A 23,602-nucleotide genomic window follows, 5' to 3' on the forward strand; every position below is an offset into this window, starting at 1 on the left:
ACTGAAATATTTAAGAAGCCCTGGTGTACAGTGGTTAAGTGCTCAACTGTTAAGTAAAGGTTAGTGGTCTGAACCCACCCAGAGGCTCCTCAGGAGAAAGCCTCAGCAATCTGCTTCTGTAAGGGTTACAGCCCAGGAAATCCTATGGGGGCAGCTCTACTCTGTCACATGCGATTGCGGTGAGCGAAAAATCAACTCGACGACAACACTTGAAATATTTATGGATGAACGGATACCATGCCTGGGATTTTCTTCAAAATAATCTGGGATGGGGTACATATGAAATAAGACTGGCCTTGAGCTGGTAATTACTGAAGCTGGGTGATGGGTACATAGAAGTTGATTATACTATTCTTTCTACTTATATATTTATTTGGAATATGCCAAAATATAAAATTAAGTAAAACGTCCAAAATTTTGCATTTAATATTACCTCTTGACAAAATAAAAACCTCAGCAAAAATGATTTAATAAATCCAAAATACAAGAAACTTAAAATAACCTACCATTCAGATTTTAAAGTATAGTTTGTTTCCAGGTATGTCTTCCTTCCAGGATCCCACTGACACATCATATTCTTTTCCTCATTCACAATACAACCCAAATTTTTAGGTTTTTCTGGAGGCACTAAAAGAGAATAATTAGCATTAAAAAAAACTCCAAAGTTTTATATGCCTCACAAGACATTTACAACATAAAATTAGATACAAAACACAAACCCAGGCAAAAGGTATGGACATAATGAAATAGTGGTTACTAAGGAGTTAATTTTCTATATAAACTCAAACTTTTTAGGTAGTAATATGTATTTTGTATCATAATTGTAATTTACTAGTTTGTTTCAAATTAATTTTCTAGAAAAAACTAACATTCATTTATAGCTATATGATAGTATCAACTGATTGGCCCATTTAGCTTATTTTTAAAAATATTTACATGTGTTACTAAGTAGTAATTAAGTAAAAGCAAAAATGGTTAATTTATATTTTTATCTTCCTATTGTTTCCCAAACTCTGTTGGAGGGAAAACGAATATCAAAATCGCAAAGTTTGGGTGACCCACAAATTTGATTCTATATTTTGGATCATAGAAAGTTTACTCTATTTACTGAGACTTATCAGAAGGACTTTCTCCCGTATTTACGCACTTTCAGGTAGCTGCTTTACACGTGCAATTTCTCAGTAATTAAGTGGATGTGAAAAGTTACTATGAACGCATTCACAGGTTTCAATTCAAGAATACTTTCTTGGGGGGGCCTCATGGTATGGAATGTTTTTCTAAAAAACTGACAGATACTTGACTTTCAAGGCCACATAGAAAGCTTCATGTTATTCTCTAGGCTTTTGTATATTAATAATGCAAATGTAGTTCCTAATTCTAAGCTTTTTTTTTTTTAATGAATGTGTCCAAATGTCACTGAGGCCACAAATTATCGCACTTCATAAAGATCAACACACAACAATGAAAATGCAGTTCACTCGTCATGACAAATTCTGAAATAGGACCCCTTGCGCCCCTCCAAAAAAAAACAACAAAACTCACAGCCTGAAATGATGGTGATTCCATAAACATTCTGCTCAATCTGCCCGAATGCATAAATGTTACAAGTGAGTTGAGTATTTAATGAAGAGATATCTGTAAAGCTGACACTAGATGCTGTTCTGTTTATGATAGTATATTGTTCCTTCGGAACAGTAGCATGGTTTGTTTTCCAGAAAATGTTATCAGCATTTACATCAAAATTATCCATACACTTTTCCTTTAGTACACAAACTGCAGTGAAATTAGAACCAAGTTGTACAACTGGAGATTCAGGGCTGATATGACCACATGGATCTAGAAGAACACCTGAGAAGGAACAATAGAAAACATTAAAACAGGGTACAAAATGATTATCTGGCTGGGAGCCAGTCGCAGAAAAAGAAGAAAACACACAACTGCAAACAAATACTGACAATTTAATGGCTAAATTTGTAAAGAAATATGTAAATTATAAGAAAAATGGAGCTGGCTTAAGAAAAATCTATTTAGGCTTCAGCCCATAGTATATTATTCTAACTTTACTGTAGAAAACACAAACTGTCTGCAACATGATTCATACCTGTCCCATCACCTACCCTGCCTCTTGATTCAACCCAGGATCTAAACTAAACTCTCCCCCTCTCCAGTCCCGAATGCTCTTGAGAGGTGGAACTAGGAAGGGGCAGAAAGAGACAATATACATCATTCATACTGGACAACAAAGGAAACAGCAAAGGAGCAATAAAAAACAAAGACTAGAACAAGATAGGCAAATACATTAGTTTTAACAATAAATGTATGAGATAAAATCTCAATTAAAAAACAAAGAATCAGACTGGCTAAAAATAATAAAATACAAATATATGCTTTAACTACCACCTACTTCATGCTGATAAATCCCTATCTTTAGCCCTAACCTCTCGCCCATCAAAAAAAAAATCAAACCCGTTGCTGTCAAGTTGATTCCGACTCATATGGACCCTATAGGACAGAGGAGAACTCCCCCCATAGTTTTCAAAGAGCGCCTGGTGGATTCAAACTGCTGACCTTTGGGTTAGTAGCTGTGGCACCTAACCACTACACCACTAGGGTTTCTGTGATAGCCTACAGGTACCTTAAACTGAACATGTCTAAAGCTAAATGTATCATGGTTCCTCTCAGACTTATTCTTTTAATTTCTCTATCGCTGCTAATACCACCACTCCCATCCAGTCATCTAGGCCAGATACTCTATAATAAAAACAAACAAACCCGTTGCCGTTGAGTCGCTTCCAACTCATTGTGACCCTATAAGACAGAGTAGAGCTGCCCCAGAGTTTCCTATGAGTGCCTAGTGGATTCGAACTGCTGACCTTTTGGTAAGCTGCCACAGCTCTTAACTACTACACCACCAGGGTTTCCAGATACTCTATAGTCACCTTCAAAATCTCCAATTAGCCTCCTCCAGTCCCCAATTTATAATACTGCACAAAGTTTTGTTGGTTATACATTCTTAATATCACATTACCAACCCTTTCTTGACAACCTTATTTTGATTGTTGAAGCTCAGACCATCATTTTAAATCATAGTCTGGCCTTCCAGTTTATCTTACATGCTGCTACCAGAGTTACCGGCTCTAACATGATTATACTATTTCCCTATTTTAATTTATTGAACAGTTTTCTATTACCATCAAGATAATGTATCACCATGCCAAGTATTTGGCATGACTCTATTCTCTTTCTCCAGTGTCATTGTTCACAAACCTATGGCAGTTTTCCCCAGGGAATTCCATTCACCAGTACGTCCTTGGGTTCCATTCTATTTGAGCTTCAGTTTTCTCACTTGGAAAATGAAGTTAATAGTAACTATCTTGAAAGGTTAATATTAAAAATTACTTATGGTAAATACCTAGTATAATGCCTACTATTCAATAAAAATAAATAGTAGCCTATCATCATCATTACTGCTTTCCATAGAAAGGTAATCTAGTCACACTAATAAGATCTGCAAGGTTCTCTTAGGAGTGACTAGTTCTAGCAGTTAAGGTGAAAGGCAAAGAATCACAGAATCTGAAACTGAAAAGAACCTTGAAGATTATTTACTTTAACACTTTATTTTACAGATAAAGAAAGCTGAGATACCTTCACCTACTTAAAAAAAAAAAAAAAACCAAACCCGTTATCATCAAGTTGATTCCGATTCGTAGTGACCCTATAGAACAGAGTAGAACCACCCCATTAGGTTTTTGAGGAGCGGTTGGGGGATTTGAACTGCAAACCTTTTGGTTAGCAACCGAGCTCTTAACCACTGGGCTCCGTCTTCACATACTCAACCTCAGTTATCAGCCAGATTCTTCCAATTTCCCTCTTGGTCCAAGCTAGAGGGCCCAAAGTTAAAACTACTTTCAAAAGTTAAACAATTATTTTTTTATGTCATGTTATGGATTGAATTGTATCCCCGAAATATGTGTGTTAACTTGGTTAGGACATGATTCCCAGTATTCTGTGACTGTCCACCAATTTGTCATCTGATGTGATTTTCCTATATATTGTAAATCCTACCTCTATGATGTTAATGAAGCAGGATTAGACTGAGGCAGGACTCAACTGACAAGATTAGATTATATCTTGAGTCAATATCTTTTGAGATATAAAAGAGAAGCAAGCAAAGAGACAGGGGGACCTCATACCACCAAGAAAGCAGCACCGGGAGCACAGCCCTTCCTTTGGACCTGGGGATCCTGCACGGAGAAGCTCCTAGGCCAGGGGAAGACTGATAAGGACCTTCCCCCAGAGCCAACAGAGAAAGCCTTCCCTAGGAGCTGGCACCCTGAATTCGGACTTCTAGCCTCCTAAACTGTGAGTATAAATTTCGCTTTGTTAAAGTCATCCACTTGTGGTATTTCTGTTATAACAGTACTAGATAACTAAGACACTCCGTATTTCTCAAATCCTGCAGTAGGAATTAAAATGTCTTTGCAATCAAAACTGTACTCCCAAATGAAACTCTGGGATCTCACAGGGTCCATTAGGCCCAGAGTCGGAAGGTGAATTTGTTTCAAGACTTATGATGTGGCTTGTTAATATCACTTCCTATGGTGGCACAGTGGTTAAGAATTCAGCTGCTAATAGAAAAGTAGGAGGTTCGACTCACCAACCGCTCCATGGAACAAAGATGTGGCAGTCTGCTTCCATAAAGATTTGTTGTTGTTAGGTGCCGTCGAGTAGATTCCAACTCACAGTGTCCCTACGCACAACAGAACGAAACATTGCCCAGTTCTGTGCCAACCTTACAATCGTTTTTATGCTTGAGCTCACTGTTGCAGCCACAGTGTCAATCCACCTCATTTAGGGTCTTCCTCTTTTCTGCTGACCCTGTACTTTGCCAAGCATGATGTCCTTCTCCAGGGACTGATCCCTTCTAACAACATGTCCAAAGTATGTAAGACGCAATCTCACCATTCTTGCTTCTAAGGAGCATTCTGGTTGCACTTCTTCCAAGACAGATTTGTTCATTCTTTTGGCAGTCCATGGTGTATTCAATATTCTTCGCCAACACCACAATTCAAAGGTGTCAATTCTTCAGTTTTCCTTATTCATTGTCCAGCTTTCACATGCACATGATGGGACTGAAAATACCATGGCTTGGGTCAGGCGCACCTTAGTCTTCAAGGTGACATCTTTGCTTTTCAACACTTTAAAGAGGTCCTTTGCTGAAGATTTACCCAGTGCAATGCATCGTTTGATTTCTTGACTGCTGCTTCCATGGGTGTTGACTGTGGATCCAAGTAAAATGAAATCCTTGACAACTTCAATCTTCTGTTAATCATGATGTTGCTTATTGGTCTAGTTGTGAGGACTTTTGTTTTCTTTATGTTGAGGTGCAATCCATACTGAAGGCTGTGGTCTTTGATCTTCATTAGTAAGTGCTTCAAGTCCTCTTCACCTTCAGCAAGCAAGGTCGTGTCACCTGCATAATGCAGGTTGTAGTGAGTCTTCCTCCAATCCTGATGTCCCGTTCTTCTTCATATAGTCCAGTTTCTCGTATTATTTGCTCAGCATATGGGTTGAATAGGTATGGTGAAAGGATACAACCCTGATGCACACTTTTCCTAACTTTAAGCCATTCAGTATCCCCTTGTTCTGTCTGAACAACTGCATTTTGATCTATGTAAAGGTCCCTCATGAGCACAATTATGTGTTCTGGAATTCCCATTCTTCGCTATTTTATCCATAACAAAGATTTACAGCCTTGGAAATCCTATTGGACAGTCCTACTCTCCTACAAGGTTGCTATGAGTTGGAATTGACTCGATGGCAATGGGTCTGATTTAGATTATTTTAAGTCTCAGTGCATATATTACTCTCAGTTTCCAATAGTATGGAACTTGATCTTGTGGAGGATCTCTGCTAATAACTTACCCTGTGACAGCGAACCGGTACTTACAACTCTCAGACCTCATTTTATTCATTGGTAAAATCATTCCTGTGTCACTTTCCCTGAAGTAATTATAGGGAATAGCAACATGTTAAAAAAAAAAAATTGGCATAGCAGCACTTACGAAAATACCTTGCGGGGGGAGGGTGCAGCTGGCAAACACAGAAGGCATGCGTTATTTGAGTAAAAATACGGTAATCTAGCTTTATAGGGTTATCAGGCTATTTGAGATAAAATTGTAGAGAGTATTTTAAGAAATTTGTTTCATAAAGTTATATTTTACGTTCATGTCGGCAAGATGAAGAAATGTGGATCAGAATATACCAGACCAGATATCAGACTGAACATTACGAAATTTCTGATATTTAACTATTTTCAATCTACAAAAACAGAAATTTCATAGGTTCAAACTAATAGATTTATTTGATTACTCATACACAAAAAACACTGGCTAAGAAGAAAGTCAACCAAGAGGGAAGTCTTGAGTAGTATGCTGATGCCTCCTGACCTCAGTGTCCTGGTGGCAGACTGTATATTCCAAAGATGGCCACATTTATTTATTCCATCCCACATGTTCTTCTTAAAATGTGACTGATACTCCTTTTACTATGAGGTTGGAGTCTATACTCCCTCCTCTAAGATCTGTGTGGGTACTTGCGTCTGCTCCAGCCAATGCAGTGTGCTATGTGACTTCCAAGGCTAGGTGGTTAAAGTAGAGCTTGTGACTTGACTAGATATCTTTCTCACATGGGATATTTGCCCCTGGAACCCAACCACATGTTATAAGGAAGCCAAGGCCACATGGAGATGCCACGTAGGGGTGTTATGGACATCAGTCCCAGCAAAGCTCTCAGCCTACAGCCAACATTAACACCAGACACATAAGTGAATAAGCCTTCAGATGATTGTAGCCCAAAGTCTGAATCTTCCAGCTAAGGGCCCGGACATTGTAAAGCAAAGATGAACCAGTCTGCCTGTGCTTGTCTGTATTCCTGACCCTATGAAAAATAGTAATTATTGTTTTAATGTTAAAACAACATTAAAACAAAAATTATAGCAAATAATTATTGTTTATTGTTGTGTTTTGGGGTCATTTTTGAGGCAGTAATAGATAACTCCTTAATAGGTAACTAATGCTATGTTAATTTCACCAACAGCTTGGAGGAAAACACAGAAGACACACTTACCAAGTTTCATGAACCTTACCTATAGATTCAGTGGCGAGGAAAATAAATGAAGCTTGCACTATCCTAGTCCACAAAGTCAACATCTTGTATAGATATTTCTGTAAAAGATACATGTAATATTATTTTTAACATTTTTTTCTCTCTCATATACACACATAATAAGTTAAGACACAATTTCTAAAGCTCTTGTTTCCATTATGTAGTTGTTTTCTAAAAGCTGGTACAATTCCTATGAGAATGCAGAAAACAAGTCTTCAGAATGTTTTCCTTTATTCCCATGGAAGTTATGGCTATGTAAAAGACTGCCAGAAAACATAATTTATACTTTAAGGTTAATTGAGAGGGCACCAAGAAAGTCAGAAAACTAAAAAAAGGCTATAAATTTTTAAAATTAGATGAAATTTGTATTACGATTTGGTCCTCAGTTACTAATAGACTCAGTATATTAAAAGATAATTATATTTAAAAATATAATCCAGACTTTGATGATAATACAAAATGTTATGAATAGCACACTTCATGTCTCTGTACAGCTAAAGTTTACTTTCTATCCTTAAAAATGAGGTGGGGGAGTGATTTCTTGGATGGGTGTCCACTTACTGTTAGAAACATTTAAATCTGCTAGCTTTCTATGGCACATAACATTAGTTCTGAAACTACCATGCACATTAACTTAATGACTAGTTTACTTAATTTGAGACTCAAAACAACCTTAAGTAATAATATTCTAATTCAGATACATGAAACTGATAAACTACAATTTTTTTAAACAGATATTGTATAATCAGAACTTTTTTTTACAATTATCTTCAATATGCAAAATAATTTTTAAAAACAATTTATACTGATATTCATATTGATTGTAACAGAAAAGTTCCTTCTTTATAGAGTATAATATATATTCTTTTTAACATAACCATAGAAGCATCTAAAATATATTCATAATTCCCTAATATCATCAAATACTAAATCAATGTTCAAATTTTTCTGTTTCATAAATTTGTTTTAAACAATTGGTTTGTTTATATCAGGACCCAAATTAAGTTCACATGCTGCATTTGAGTGATTTGTCTCAAGTCTGTTTTAATCTACACATTCCCCTTTCCTTTTTTTTCCGATGTTTATTTTTTGAAAGAATTAGGTCAGCTGTCCTATAGAATTTCTCACATTCTAGATTTTGCTGTTATCTCCATAGCGTCATTCATGTTCTCCCTACACATGCGGCTTTTCAAAATTACAGATAATCCTGGGTTCCACCTAACAAACCTAACTCTCCAGGGTAGGGTCCTGGCGTGTTCATAGTTTGAAAAGTTCCTCAGGTGATTCTAATGTGCCACTAGGTGAGAAGCACTGGCCCAGAGTTTGTTTTTTTTTTAATCTATTTAAGTTTTTCAGTCAACGAGATTTTAAAAATATAACAAATGTCTATGTAATAACTTCCTGTCATAGGAAAAAAAAAGGAACAAATACAGTCCCATTCTTCTCCTCCAGTCCCAGTTTAACTGCTATTTTCCCACGTAGAACTTATGCTTCCATTACATATGCAGTTACCCGTAAATAACGTATAGTACTACATTTATTCTCAGAATACGAAGATGGTTTAATATTATAAAAATCTATTAATGTGGCAGTGTGGTTTGCAGCCAGATAATGGTGGAATCTGTAAATCTGTTATTATGTACTTCTTTAAAAAAAAAAAAAATCTTATTGCTATAACTAACCATATTGACAGGTTAAATGCACAAAAGCATATGATACCAAGAATCCAGAAACAGTATTCATGATTAAACTTTGCCCTCATTCCTTTTTAGGGGGAAAAAAACCCACCAGCAAATTAAGAAAAGGGAACTTATTTAACTTCATAAGGGGAATCTACCAAAAAACAGAGTAAGCATAGTGAACGATGAAACATTAACTTAAGAATGAGGGTTCAAAACCCAAACCAAGTTCAACTCCTCAAAATGACTTTTGACTTTGGCTGACTAAATATAACCTATTAGTACTATTTCAGAAAGAATCATTTAGCGACTAATGCTCAAATTATTTTGAGGTGCCCTTTCAATCAGCTGGCATTATATCTGCACCTTAAAATCAGAAAGAAACTAATCAATAAAGATGTGATTGGCAGGGACAAATGCCAGTATTAAGTGGGAAAGGAAGGCTTGGGTGAGGGAAACCCTTATAACTGGTCAGTTTATTAGTGGCTATTTTCATGTTAAGATACCTAAACAACCTTATAAGTGTGGGGTTTCAGATAACAGGGACCCCTTTATTAGTTTCAAAAATATTAGAGATGGAGGAGATAAAAGAAACTACTCAAGCCAGGGCCAGAAAATACAGGGCACAAATGCTGCCACTCTGCCTTTGCGTGGCAAACATATCAAGTATTTACTGCGTCCTTTCCCATGGAGACCAGACATGCTTCCAGAATCCTCAATGAAGTGCTCCAGGGAATTATTTGCAATTAGCTAAAGTTAGAACATGAAATGAGGCATCTGTGCCTTATGAATCTTTCATTTTACTGAGGAGCCTGGGGGCCAGAAAAGTAGTATGACTTCCTGAGACTCTAGTAGCTAAAGAATTAGAATTTTTTTTTTTAACTTGAATAAACTAGTGATAGAAAGGAGCTACTTACTCAGAATATAGGTAAAATCTCAAGTTTTTCATTATAGAGAAGATACACACACAAGCAAGGGGACTTCCTGCCAATACAGCACCACAGACAGAAGCACCACACCATCCCTCCACAGCAAAGACTCAAAAAAGCTAAGTAGAACAGAGACAATCTTCAATCCTGGAATCCGAAGTGTCAAATGAAGAGATAAAGAATTCAGCCCAGCACAGAATGGAATAAGAAACTGACACAGAACAGTGAGCAAGGAGAGATATGTGCAGAGGTTCCCTATCAGCTAACGCAGCACAGATTCGCCATCTTGGACTCCTGTACGAGATCGGTGGATGGGGGCAGGGAAAGCTGCTTCACAGAGCTCCCAACAGGAGACAGAGCACCGAGTAACCAGCGATACACGCTCACACTGGTCTGCTCCCTGAATGCCATTTGTCTGTTGCTGGTGTTGCTTTTTTTTCCATTTCTTTTGGTTTCTTCCATGCCTCCCACCACCTCCCCCTCCTTTCTGTCAAACACCTGGCTTGGTGTGCCATCTTTGCTTTTTCTTGAAAGGCTGTGAAGCACCACTCAACTAGGGAACCACTCCCTTGGCCCGCAACACCAACTAGTGGGATCCCCAAGGCCTTTTTTTTTGTTTTGTTTTGTTCTGTTCTGTTTGTTTTTTCTTTTTTGCAGCTTGGGAGCCCCTTTTGGCTGGGCTGCACTGCACGGCTGAGAAGCCACTTCCCCAGTCTGCGTAGTTGCATGGGTGGGATCTCCAGTGGCATTTCTTTTTTCTTTCTCTTTTTCCTTTCTTTCTTCATTTCTTAGTTCTCGTCTCTCTGTACTTACCTTCTTTTCCTGTCTCCTGAATATCTGGTGCTGTGTGACATCTATACCCCCCTCTAGCCAGGCTATACTGCGTAGCCTGGAAGCCACATCCCCTATCTTCGCAGCTGCGCCAGTGGGTTCCCTGGGGGCTTTTGTTTTCTTTTTTTTTCATATTTTCATCTAGTTATTTTTTTCCCCTTTTTTCCTCCATTTCTCGGTTTCTCATCTCTCCACTCCAAAGGCAAACTCCCTTAGCACTCTTTTTTTTTGGCTCTTGTTTCTCTCTCTTATTTCCCATACCCATCTTAGCTCCACACATCACAACCTCCCCTTCTTCCTGGCTACCTACACCGTGCACTGAACATCATACCCCCGAGAAGCACAGGCACAGCATACTGGAACCTGCCCAGCACTGACTCCTGGCCTGCCCTGTCGGCCCTATTACATGTCACAAATTACCCATCCCAGCCCCTCCCCTTCAGCTGGACCTGCCCTGCTGCACCATAGCTGAGCGACTGGCCCTGCCCATAAGGAGGTGAAAAGTATCATGAGTACAGATGGGTGAATAACAAAAATGCACAATCTGCCTACTCAAGCATAACCAAATAAAACAAAAAAGCATGATGAAACAAACAGATCTACAATCAATAAACGAAGAAAATAACTACTGAATGTCACAAAGACTGCAGATAATATCAAAACACATAAAAAAGAGGACAGCACGGTTCCAGTAGATGCCCAAAATAAAACACCAGATGACTTTCCAGTAGAAAAAAGAGCACTAGAACTACCTGAATTCAAATCTCTAACATTCAGAGCTATACCAGAGTTGAAGTAAAAAACAGACAAAAATGAGGAAAAAATAGACAAAATGGAAAGAGCAGACAAATTCATGGAAAATACAGACAAAAAAATGGAAGAATTCTGGAAAATAATACAGGAACAAGATGCTAAAAATAAATTCACAACTAGAAATCATACCAAAAAAAAAACAATTAGAAATCCAAAGATAACAACAAGCTCTCAGAAATGGACAGTGTCATAGAAGGGCTGAGGAGCAGGTCTGAAATGATGGAAGACAGGGTCAGTGAAATTGAAGACAAATACTTGGATACAACTCTGTTTGAGGAAACATCAGAAAAAAAGAATGAAAAAGCCATGAGAATTATGTGGGATACAATCAAAAGCAAAAATTTGAGAGTGACTGGAGTTCCAGACCGGGGTGGGAGGGGGGGAGGAAATGGAAAACACAGAGAGGATCATTAAAGAACTGCTGACAGAAAACGTTCCTAATACCATGGAAGATGCAAAGCTGACCATCCAAGAAGCTCAACGAATCCTAAAAAATTCACTGAAGCATATCATAATCATACTTCCTAAAACCAAAGACAAAATTCCTGATAGCAGCTTGAGAAAAACAAAAAGTTACATACAAAGGAGAAACAAAAAGACTAAACTCTGCTTATTTGGCAGAAACCATGCAGGCAAGAAGGCAATGGGATGACATGTTGCCAACCAAGAATAACATATCCTGCAAAACTCTCATTCAAATATGATGGTGAAACTAGAACATTTCCAGATAAACAGAAATTAAGGGAATATGTAAAAACCAAAACAAACTTACAAGAATTACTAAAGGGAGTCCTTCGGTCTGAGAACAAACAACATCAGACCACAGCCTGAATCCAGGACACAAGATTGTACCAGCCAGATACCAACCTAGGAAATGAACTCTCAAGGACTATCCAAAACCAAAAGAATTACAACAGGGAACCAGAGAGGTTACTGTAAATGACAACAGCATCAGAACAACAAAAGAGGGAATAAACAGTATAGGTATAGAACTTTCTAATGGAGAAGAAGGCAAGGCAATACCAAATAATAATAGACTGGTTCAAACATAAGAAGATAAGGGTAAATTTCAAGGTAACCACAAAGAAAGCTAACAAACCTACTCATGAAAATAAAGAAGAAAAACATAAAAGTCTCAATAAAAACAAAATCTACAAAAACAAAAGAAATGAAATAGAAATCCACGAACAAAAGGAATTCAGCACAGGAGAGTAAGAGGAACAAAGAAAATGTTAGCACCACAAAAGAAAAGCACTACAAAATGACAGCAATAAACTCACACCTATCAATAACACTGACGTAAATAACCTAAATGCAGATGGAGAGGGACAGAATAAATAGGAAAAACAGGATCCATGAATATGCTGTTTACAAGAGACACACCTCAGAAATGAAGACATAAATTTATTAAAAATAAAAGGATAAAAAAAAATACATTAAGCAAACAGCTACCCAAAAAGAGCAGGAGTGGCAATATTAATGTCAGAAAAAATAGACTTTAAAACAAAATCCACCAAAAAGACAAAGAAGGGCACTATATAATGATTAAAGGGACAGCCATCATGGAAACTTAACCGTAATAAACATCTACGCACCCAATGACAGGGCTCCAAAATACATAAAACACACTCTAACAGTACTGAAAAGAGAAACTGACAGTTCCACAATAATAGTAGGAGACTTCAACACACCACACTCGGTAAAGGACAGAACATCTAGAAAGAAAATCAACAAAGATACAGAAGAGCTAACGGATAAAATCAGCCAATCTGACCTCATAGACATATACAGAACACTTCACCCAACAGCTGCAAAGTACACATTCTTTTCCAACACATGGAAACGTTCTCCAGAATAGACCACATCTTAGGCCACACAGCAACCCTCAACAAAATCCAAATCACTGTGATAATACAAAGTTTCTTCTCTGACCACAATGCCATCAAAGTAGAAATTAACAACAGGAAGAGCAAGGGAAAAAAAAAAAAAGAATAACATGGAAACTGACTAACCCTGCTTAAAAACCACTGAGTAATAGAAGAAATCAGAGAGGGAATCAAAAAATTCCTAGAATCAAATGAGAACCAAAATCTTTGGGACACAGCAAAGGAAGTCCTCAAAGGTCAATTTATAGTAATAGATGCACACAAAAAAGAAGGGACAAAATCAAAACATTAACTACACAACTTGAACAAGCAGAAAAGAGAACAGCAAAAGAAGCCCACACCCACGAGAAGAAAGGAAATAATAAAGAACAGAGGAGAATAAATGAGTTATAAAAAAACAACAGAAAGAATCAATAAACCCAAAAGTTGGTTCTTTGAAAGGATCAATAAAATCAACAAACCACTGGCCAAACTGACAAATGAAAAACAGGAGAGGACACAAATAACCCAAATAAGAAATGAAATGGCAGCCATTATAACGGACCCAACTGAAATAAAAAGGATCATAACAGTATTATGAAAAACTATACTCCAACAAATTTGAAAACCTAGAAGAAATGGACAAATGTCCAGAAACACACTACCCACCCAAACTAATGCAGAATGATGCTGAAAATCTGAACAGATCCATTAACAAGGGAAGAGATTGAAAACGTAATTAAAAAAAAAAAAAAAAACTCCCAACATAAAAAAACCCTGGCCTGGATGGCTTCACTGGAGAATTCTACCAGACATTCAGAGAAGAGCTTATGCCAGTACTACTCAAACTATTTCAGAACACAGAAAAGGAAGCAGTACTTCTGAATTCATTCTATGAAGCCAGCATAACCCTGATACCAAAACCAGGCAGACACCACCAAAAAAAAAAAAGAAAATTACAGACCAATATCACTCATGAATATAGATGCAAAAATTCTCAACAAAATTCTAGCCAATAGAACTCAGCATTATATCAAAAAAATAATACACCACGACCAAGTAGGATTTATACCAGGTATGCAAAGGTGGTTCAACATTAGAAAATCAATCAACATAATCCACCATGTAAATAAAAGGAAAGAATCACATGGTCATCTCAATTGATGCAGAAAAGGCATTCAACAAAGTCCGACACTGATTCCTGATAAAAACTCTCAATAAAATAAGTAGAGAAGGGAAATTCCTCAACGTAATAAAGGGCATCTATGCAAAACCAACAGGCCAACATTGTTCTTAATCTCCTTGAGAAAAGGAACAAGACAAGGATGCCCTTTATCAGCACTCCAATTTAACAATGTCCTGGAAGTCCTAGCTAGAGCAGTAAGGCAAGGAACAGAAATAAAGGGCATGCAAATTGGTAATGAAGAAGTTAAACTGTCCCTATTTGTAGATGATATACTACACGTAGAAAACCCAAAAGACTCCATGAGAAAACTACTGGAACTAATACAAAGAGTTAGCAGAATAGTAGGATACAAGAAAAACAAACAAAAATCAGTTGGATTCCTATACACCAATAAAGAGAACGATGAAAAGGAAATTAGGAAATCAACTACACGTAGAAAACCCAAAAGACTCCATGAGAAAACTACTGGAACTAATACAAAGAGTCAGCAGGATAGTAGGATACAAGAAAAACAAACAAAAATCAGTTGGATTCTTATACACCAATAAAGAGAACGATGAAAAGGAAATTAGGAAATCAATACCATAGCCCCTGAAAAATAACATACTTAGGAATAAATCTAACCAGGGGTGTAAAGGATCTATACAAAGAAAACTACTAAACACTACTGCAAGAAACCAAAAGAGATTTACATAAATGGAAAAACAGACCATGCTCAATGATAGGTGGACTCAACATTGTGAAAATGACAATTCTACCCAAAGCAATTTACAAATACAATGCAATCCCAATCCAAATATCAACAACATTCTTTAAAGAGATGCAAAAACTTATCATTAACTTTATATGGAAAGGGAAGAAGCCCCAGAGAAATAAAGCACTGTTGAAGAAGAAGAATAAAGCTGGAGGACTTGCACTACCTGACCTCAGAACCCACAATACAGCTAGGGTAGTCAAAACAGCCTGGTACTTGCACAACAACAAGGTACATTGACCAATGGAACAGCACTGAGAACCCAAATGTAAATCCACCCACCTACAGTAACCTGATCTTCGACAAGGGCCCAAATGCAGAAAAGACAGTCTTTTTAACAAATGGTGCTGACGAGACTGGATGTCCATCTGCAAAAAAATCAAACAGGACCCATACCTCACACCATACACAAAAACTAATTCAAAATGAATCAAAGACCTAAATATAAAGCAAAAACTATGAAGTTCACAGAAGAAAAAATAGGATCAATGCTGGAGGCCTTAATACACAGCATTAACAGCATACAAACCACAACTAACAACATACAAACTCCAAAAGATAAGCTAGATAACTGGGATCTTCTAAAAATTTAACACTTATGCTCATCAAAAGACTTCACCAAGGAGTAAAAAGAGAACCTACAGACTGCAAAAAAAATTTGGGCTATTACAAATCAGACAAGGTCCAATCTCTAAAATCTACAAGAAAATCCGACACTTCTACAACAAAAAGACAAATAATCCAATTAAAAAATGGGCAAAGGAAATGAACAGACACTTCACCAAAGAAAACATTCAAGAGGCCAACAGACACATTAGGAAATGCTCGGGATCACTAGCCATTAGAGAAATGCAAATCAAAACGACAACGAGACACCATCTCACCCAGGCATTACTGGCACTTTTTGCATCCAAAAAAAAAAACAGGAAATAAAGAAAGTTGGAGAGGCTGTGGGGAGATCAGAACTCTTATGCACTGCTGGTAGCAATACAAAATGATACAACCATTTTGGAAAACGATACAGCATTTCCTTAGAAAGCCAGAAATAGAAATACCACTCCTAGGAATATATCCTAAAGAAATAAGAGTTGTCACGAGAATAGACACATGCACACCCATGTTCACTGTAGTGTTGTTCAGAATAGCAAAAAGAAGGAAATAATCTACACGCCCATCAACGGATGAACAGATAAACAAACTGTGGTACATGCACACAATGGAGTATTACGCAACAATAAAGAACAATGAATTTGTGAAGCATCTCAAAACATGGTTGAATCTGGAGGGCATTATGCTGAGCAAAATAAGTCAATCACAAAAGGAAAAATATTGTATGAGACCACTACTGTAAAAACTCATGAAAAGGCTTACACACAAAAAGAATCAATCTTTGATGGGTATGAGGGAGGGGAAGGGTGGGGATAAAAAAAACACTAAATAGACAATAGGTAAGTGGTAACTTTGGTGAAGGGTAAGACAGTACACAATACTGGGGAAGCCAGCACAACTTGTACAAGGCAAGGTCATGGAAGCTCCACAGACACATCCAAACTTCCTGAGGGATGGAATTGCTGTGCTGAGGGCCTTGGAGAACATCTTGCTCAAATGACATAACATAGTTTATAAAGAAAATGCTCTACATTCTACTTTGGTGAGTAGCATCTGGGGTCTTAAAAGCCTGTGAGTGGACATTAGGATACTCCACTGGTCTCACCCCTTTGGGCACAAGAAGAATGAAGAAAACTAAAGATACAAGGGTAAGATTAGTCCAAAGGACTAACGGACCACATATACCACGGCCACCGCCAGACAGGGTCAAGTAAAACTAAATGGTGCCCAGCTACCACTACTGAATCCTCTGACAGATATCACAACAAAGAGTCCCAGGCAGAGCTGGAGAAAAATGTAGAACAAAATTCTAACTCAAAAAGAAAGAACAGACTTGCTGGCCTGACAGAGATTGGAGAAACCCTGAGAGTGTGGCCCCTGGACATCTTTTCAGCTCAGTAATGAGGTCACTCCCGAGGTTCACTCTTCTGCCAAAGATTGGACAGGCCCACAAAACAAAATGAGACTAAAGAGGCACACCAGCCAAAGGGCAAGGACTAGAAGGCAGGAGGGGACAGGAAAGCTGGTAATAGGGAACCCAAGGTTGAGAAGGGAGAGTGCTGACATGTCATGGGATTGTTAACGAACGTCGTAAAACAATATACTGTAAATATATTTTTTATGACATAGTACTAATTGTACTATAACTGTGCTGTTTAATGAGAAACTAGTTCTGTAAGCCTTCATATAAAGTGCAAATAAAAACACACACACACACACACAGTCAAAATAAATCAGTGGTGGCATGAGGAACAGAAACCAGGTTTCAATTTCCAATTCAATCGTGTTTACTATGTGAAACCTTGCACTATTAGTAAATACTGAGATTGAAAACAACTTCAGAGAAACAAATTTCTATATGGCAAAAATGACCATCGAGAAAACCAAAAACCAAACCCACTGATATCAAGTCAATTCTGACTCACAGCGACCCTACAGAGTACAACTGCCCCATTGGGTTTCCATAGCTGCAAACCTTAATGGAAGCAGAGTGCCACATCCTTCTCCTGTGCAGCAGCTGGTGGGTTTGAGCTGCTGACCTTCTGGTAAGCAGATGAGCACTTCAACCACTGTGCTACCAGGGCTCTGTAAAATAATCATAAGTAACCTCAAAAGATACTTGATAAGATGAAAAAAATGTTACTTCATAGCACGACCAAAGATATTCCCTAATATATGCAGGCTACCTAAAAAAAAAAAAAGACTACCTACGAGTCACTAAAAAATACCAATACTTAGTAAAAACAGGGGCAAAGAGATTTGAATAAGCAATTTATAGAAAAGAAAGTACAAGCAATTCAAACACATGAAAAGACACTCTCAGCCCCCTGCGTTATAAAAGCTGTAAACGAAAACTGCCCCGGCAGGATACAGAATGACACAGCCACGCTGGAGAGCAATCTGATAGCTGCCTGATAACTCAGCGTTCCCCCAGCGCTTACCTTGCTTACCAGATCATCTGCGATGAACAATGTCATTTTTTTTTCAGCACATCAAAGATTCTGCTTCTAGGTATGGCTGGTATCTGTCTCTCTCTCAATCTCACAGCACCTTCCTTCCTACAGAATCAAAACCTCTTTTCATATTTAACAACCCCTGACAGGCGCAGATGACCCCCGTAAGCAAGGTAAGCACGGGCTTACTTGTGCTTACGTTCAAATATGAAGTGAACGTCTTTGATGTGCTGAAATTGTTCATTACAGATTAGTAAGTAAATACAAGTAAGCCTGTGCTTCCTTGCTTATTGCATTATCCGCCCTTGCTCCTAAGTATATAACCAAGGGAAATGAAAAGGTCTACAGAAGGACTTACATTCAAATGTTCACAGCAGCTTTACTCATAATAGCCCCATACTGGATACAACCACTTTGTGTTGCTTATCCTACCTTTCCTGTTTTATTTTTCTCCACAGCAGTTTCTAAAATGGGTTGGGAAACTTTACCTGTAAAGGGTCAGATAGTAAACATTTTAGGCTTTCTGGGCCTATGGTCTCTCTTGCAACTAGTCAACTCTGCTGCTGAACTGCAAAAGCAGTCATAGGCAATACAGAAACAAACGGGCACGGCTGCATTCCAGTAACTTTATTTACAAAAACAGGCAATAGGGCAGATCCAGTCTGTAGGCTGTTGTTTGCCAACCCGTTATAAAATACCATACAATTTACTTACTTTCCTTATTGCCTGTGACCCCAAAATAGAATGTAAGCATATGAGGCACAAAGTTTTGTCCATTTTGTTTCTTGCTATATTCCTAGCATCTAGAATCACTGCCTAGCATAGTAAGCACTCTATAAGTATTTGCTGGATAAACTACCTTCATTATATTGAAATGGTGCATAATACATCAGTGTATGGATACACTGTAATTTAATCAGTCCCTTTAACATTTAAGTGTTTCCAATTTTTGCAATTTATAAACAATATTATCATAAGCATCTCTGTATAAGGAACATAACACTGTACCTAAAAAATTTTACATAAAAATTATTCATAGGATTACAAAAATGAGGACTGTAGTAGCTTTGCATATTTTCTATTTGCTTCTTTTCTGTGTGATGATTTACACGCACTAACCATTTTTTCCTTCTTTTTCTTCCCATTTTTATCTTATATACAAATTGTTGGAAGTTAACTTTACAACTTTGTCTTTGGATATCAGAAAATTCAGTGGGACTATGCCGACAATGGATACAACGATTCTTGGAACTACCTATCTCCTCATTTTGGAAAGAGCAAAAACTTCCCATTTATAAGTGTAGCTGTTTTTTGTTAGGCAGAAAAACAAAAAATTATCTATAGGATAAATTCTTCAGTGGAATTATGGCGCAAGGAATACATGCATATTGAAAGTTCAAGGAATAATTCCAACTCTTCTTTAAAAAGAATCTGTAGGTTTAATTATTATTACTAATTTGGATTCGTCGGCCCCTGTAGCCATGTGAGTTGGGAGAAGCCTATATCTGACACACAGATTTGGGATTTGCCAGCCTCCATAACTGCGTAAGCTATTTCCCAGACGCGATTTGTGAGTTCTGTGAGATGCTACGTCGAGAGATATATAAACGGAAAATGAAAAACTGGCAGAGAGTATAACCACCTTTCAAGAAAAAAAGACAATCAAATGACAAACAATTAGTACTGAGAGTTTAATATAGTAGTTGAACAAAACATCACAAAATACAGCTCTCCTATAATGGAGCAAAAGCAATATATTGGGCATCCTAAAAAAGAATGTACATTCTTCAGCTGTTGGGCAAAGTGCTCTATGTATGTCAGTGAGGTTCGATTGATCAATTATGTTTAAACTCTTATATCCTTATTGATGTTTCTGGCTGCTTATCATTGAGGAAGGTGTGTTAAAATCTCCAACTCTGATTGTGAATGTTATTTTTTAATGTATTTTTAAGCTATATTATTAGATTTATCCAAGTGAAGAACTGTTATATATTTTATTGTCAGATGTTCATTTTTATCTCTAATAATACTTGATGACTAGAGTCTACTTCTTCTAATATTAATATAGTTATACCAGCTTTATTTATGCTCAGTATTTGTAGGATGTATTCTTCTTCATCTTTTAACTTTTAACATTTTGTGTCCTTATCTTTAAGGAGCCCGGGTGGTACAGTAAGGAGCCTTGGCAGTGTAGTAGTTAAGCACTCAGCTGCTAACTGAAAGGTCAGTGGTTTGAACCCACCAGCTGCTCCATGGGAGAAAGATGTGGCAGTCTGCTTCTGTGAAGATTATAGCCTTGGAAATCTTATGGGGGCAGTTCTACTCTGTCCTATAGTGTGGCTATGAGTCAGGATTGACTCAGTAGTAATGGATTTGGTTTTTTGGTTTGGTGGCGCAGTGGTTAACATCTCAGCTGCTAACCAAAAGGCTGGCATTTTGAACCCACCAGCTGATCTGTGGGAGAAAAATGTGGCGGTCTCCTTCCGTAAAGATTACAGCCTTGGAAATCCTATGGGGCAGTTCTACTATGTCCTGTGGGATTGCTCTGAGTTGGAATTTGACTCGATGGCAGTGGGTTTGGTTTGGTTTTGGTCCTTACATTTGGGGTGGATCTCTTGTTGATAGGACGGCATATGGTTGGATTTTGTTTATTTTGTCTAGTCTAACAATCTGCCTTATTACTGCATTGTGTAGTCTTCTTACATAAAACAAGTTTTGATAAATTTCAAAGGATGAAATATATATATTTAGCTCTCCTATATACCAGGTTGGGGCCTTGGTGGCTCAGTGGTTAAGCAGTTAGCTGCTAACCAAAATGCCAGCAATTCAAATCTACCAGCCGCTCCTTGGAAACACTATGGGGCAGTTCTACTCTGTCCTGTAAGGTTGCTATTGAGTTGGAATTGATTTGAAGGCAATGGGTTTGATTTTCTGGTATACATCAGTTAAAAATACACCAATTAGAAACCATACCAAAGGGAAAATGTAATAGAAGAAATCCTATTCACAATAGCATTGAAAATGATATATACCTAGTGAAAAAAAGCTAGTAGAAAATATACAAACACAAGAAAAAGGGCAAAATGGCAAATATGGTGTTAAGTATAATTTTTCAACAACAGCAGCCAAAAAAAATTAATAATAATGATAAATAAAAAAGACAGGCAGCAGCTGTTGATACTACTTACGTACAATGAAATACCCGGTGGGATAAATTTTCTTGGTTCGAAGGTTTAGGGTCATGGTTTCAAGGGTCTGTCCGGTCAATTGGCCTAATGTTTTTAGAGTCTCTGTTCTACCTCCAAGTTCAATGATAGGGCCTAGGTCTTAAAAGTTTGTGAGCAGCCATCCAAGATACAGCAATTGGTCTCTACTCGCCTGAAACAGCAGAAGAAGAAGGAGATTCAGGTAAAGAAGGAAATGGGCTGCAGGTCTAATTGCCTCCAAGAACTACTGTCTCCACTGCCATGAGACTAGACGAATGGGATGATACCTGGCTATTATTATGGAACATTTTGATCAAGGACCCAACAGATGGATCCTGATCACAAAGAGAGAAAATGTAGAACAGAATTTCAAATTCTTACAGAAACCAATGTTAACTTTGGTGAAGGCTACGACAGTACACAATACTGGGGAAGTCAGCACATTCAGCACAACTCAACCAAGGCAAGGTCATGGAAGCTTCAAAGACACATCCAAACTCCCTGAGGAACCGAATTACCGGGCTGAGGGCTGGGGACCATGGTCTCGAGGGAGATTTAGCTCAGTTTTTTTTTTTTTTTTTTTAGCATAACATAGTTTATAAAAAAAATGTTCTACATCCCACTTTGTGAGTAACATCCGGGGTCTTAAAAGCTTGTGAGTGGCCATCTAAGATACTCCACTGGTATCACCCCATCTGGAGCATGAGAGAATGAAGAAAACCAAAGACACTGGGAAAGATTAGTCCAAAGGACTAAATGACCACAACTACCACAGCCTCCGCCAGACTGAGTCCAGCACAACTAGATGGTGCCCAACTACCACCACTGACTGCTCTGACAGGGATCACAACAGAGGGTCCTGGACAGAGCTGGAGAACAACGTAGAACAAAAAATTCTAACTCACCAAAACAGACCAGACTTAGTGGTCTGACAGAGACCGAAGAAACCCCGAGAGTATGGCCCCCGGACACCCTTTTAGCTCAGTAATGAAGTCACTCCTGAGGTCACCTTTTAGCCAAAGATTAGACAAACCCATAAAACCCTGGTGGCGTAGTGGTTAACAGTTCAGCTCCTAACTAAATGGTCTGCAGTTGAATCTACCAGGTGCTCCTTGGAAACCCTGTGGGGCAGTTCTACTCTGTCCTGTAGGGTCACTATGAGTCAGAATCAACTTGATGGCAACATATTTGTTTTTTTATAAAACAAAATGAGACTAAATGGGCACGCCAGCCCAGGGGCAAGGATGAGAAGTCAGGAGGTGACAGGAAAGCCGGTAATGAGGAACCCAAGGCCGAGAAGGGGAGAGTGTTGACATGTTGTGGGGTTGGCAACCAGTGTCACAAAACAGTATTTGTATTGTTTAATGAGAAACTAATTTGCTCTGTAAACCTTCATCTAAAGTACAATAAAAAAAAAAATTCTTACAGAAACCAGACTTACTAGACCTACTGGGACAGGGGAACCCCCAAATCTATTGCCCCGAGATACTCTTTAAGCCTTGAACTGAAACTATGCCATGAAGTCATCTTTAAACTAAACAACAGCTTAGCTCAATTAGTAAAGAATGTTTCCCTTGAGCAGCGCACTCTTAAAGAATTACGTACGTGAGATCAAATTGACAGCAGTAACTCTAAAACACATAGATGTTTAGGGAGTCTAAGTTAGTGGTAGTGAAACAGTATGGGTAGAGATAATGAGAATGGTAACACAATATGAAGAATGTAACTAATGTCGTTGAACTGTACATGTGGAAAATGCTGAATGGGTTTGTTTTGTTATGTATATTTTCACAAAAAAGTATACAAGGTCTTTATGATGAAACTATAGAATTTTACTGAAGTGCTTTATTAAGGTCTAAATATCATACGGCAAGGAAACCCAATATAGTAGACATATAGTTCTTCACAAATTAATATATAAATGTAATACAATTTTAACCCAAATTGCGAAGTGGTTTATTAAGGAACTTTACAAACCAATTTTAAATTTCACATAAAACATGAAAGAAAAGCCACAAGCTAATTTTCAAAAAAAGAAATACTTATTCTACTATAAAGCTGTTATAATTGAACCATGGCACTGGCACAGGAACAGACAAGTCAATCAATG

The 23,602-nt window shown here is 37.8% G+C and overlaps 1 protein-coding gene across 3 annotated transcripts in view; it reads right to left on the reverse strand.

Annotated features, from left to right (window-relative positions):
* Positions 1-23,602, reverse strand: part of IL6ST (interleukin 6 cytokine family signal transducer) — a 54,985-nt gene that overhangs the window by 25,823 nt on the left and 5,560 nt on the right. For 2 of the 3 annotated variants that reach the window (XM_064272093.1, XM_064272100.1), the window contains exons 2-5: positions 21,479-21,664; positions 7,148-7,226; positions 1,543-1,848; positions 507-627 (exon numbers count right to left, since the gene is read on the reverse strand). In XM_064272093.1, the coding sequence (XP_064128163.1) occupies positions 507-627; positions 1,543-1,848; positions 7,148-7,226; positions 21,479-21,529 (557 nt within the window). In that variant the 5' untranslated portion in view covers positions 21,530-21,664. The remainder of the gene's footprint in view (positions 1-506; positions 628-1,542; positions 1,849-7,147; positions 7,227-21,478; positions 21,665-23,602) is intronic. The other variant, XM_003408043.4, reaches the window with a different exon arrangement.

Source organism: Loxodonta africana, chromosome 2 (genome assembly GCF_030014295.1).
Source record: "Loxodonta africana isolate mLoxAfr1 chromosome 2, mLoxAfr1.hap2, whole genome shotgun sequence".
Lineage (NCBI taxonomy): Eukaryota > Metazoa > Chordata > Mammalia > Proboscidea > Elephantidae > Loxodonta > Loxodonta africana.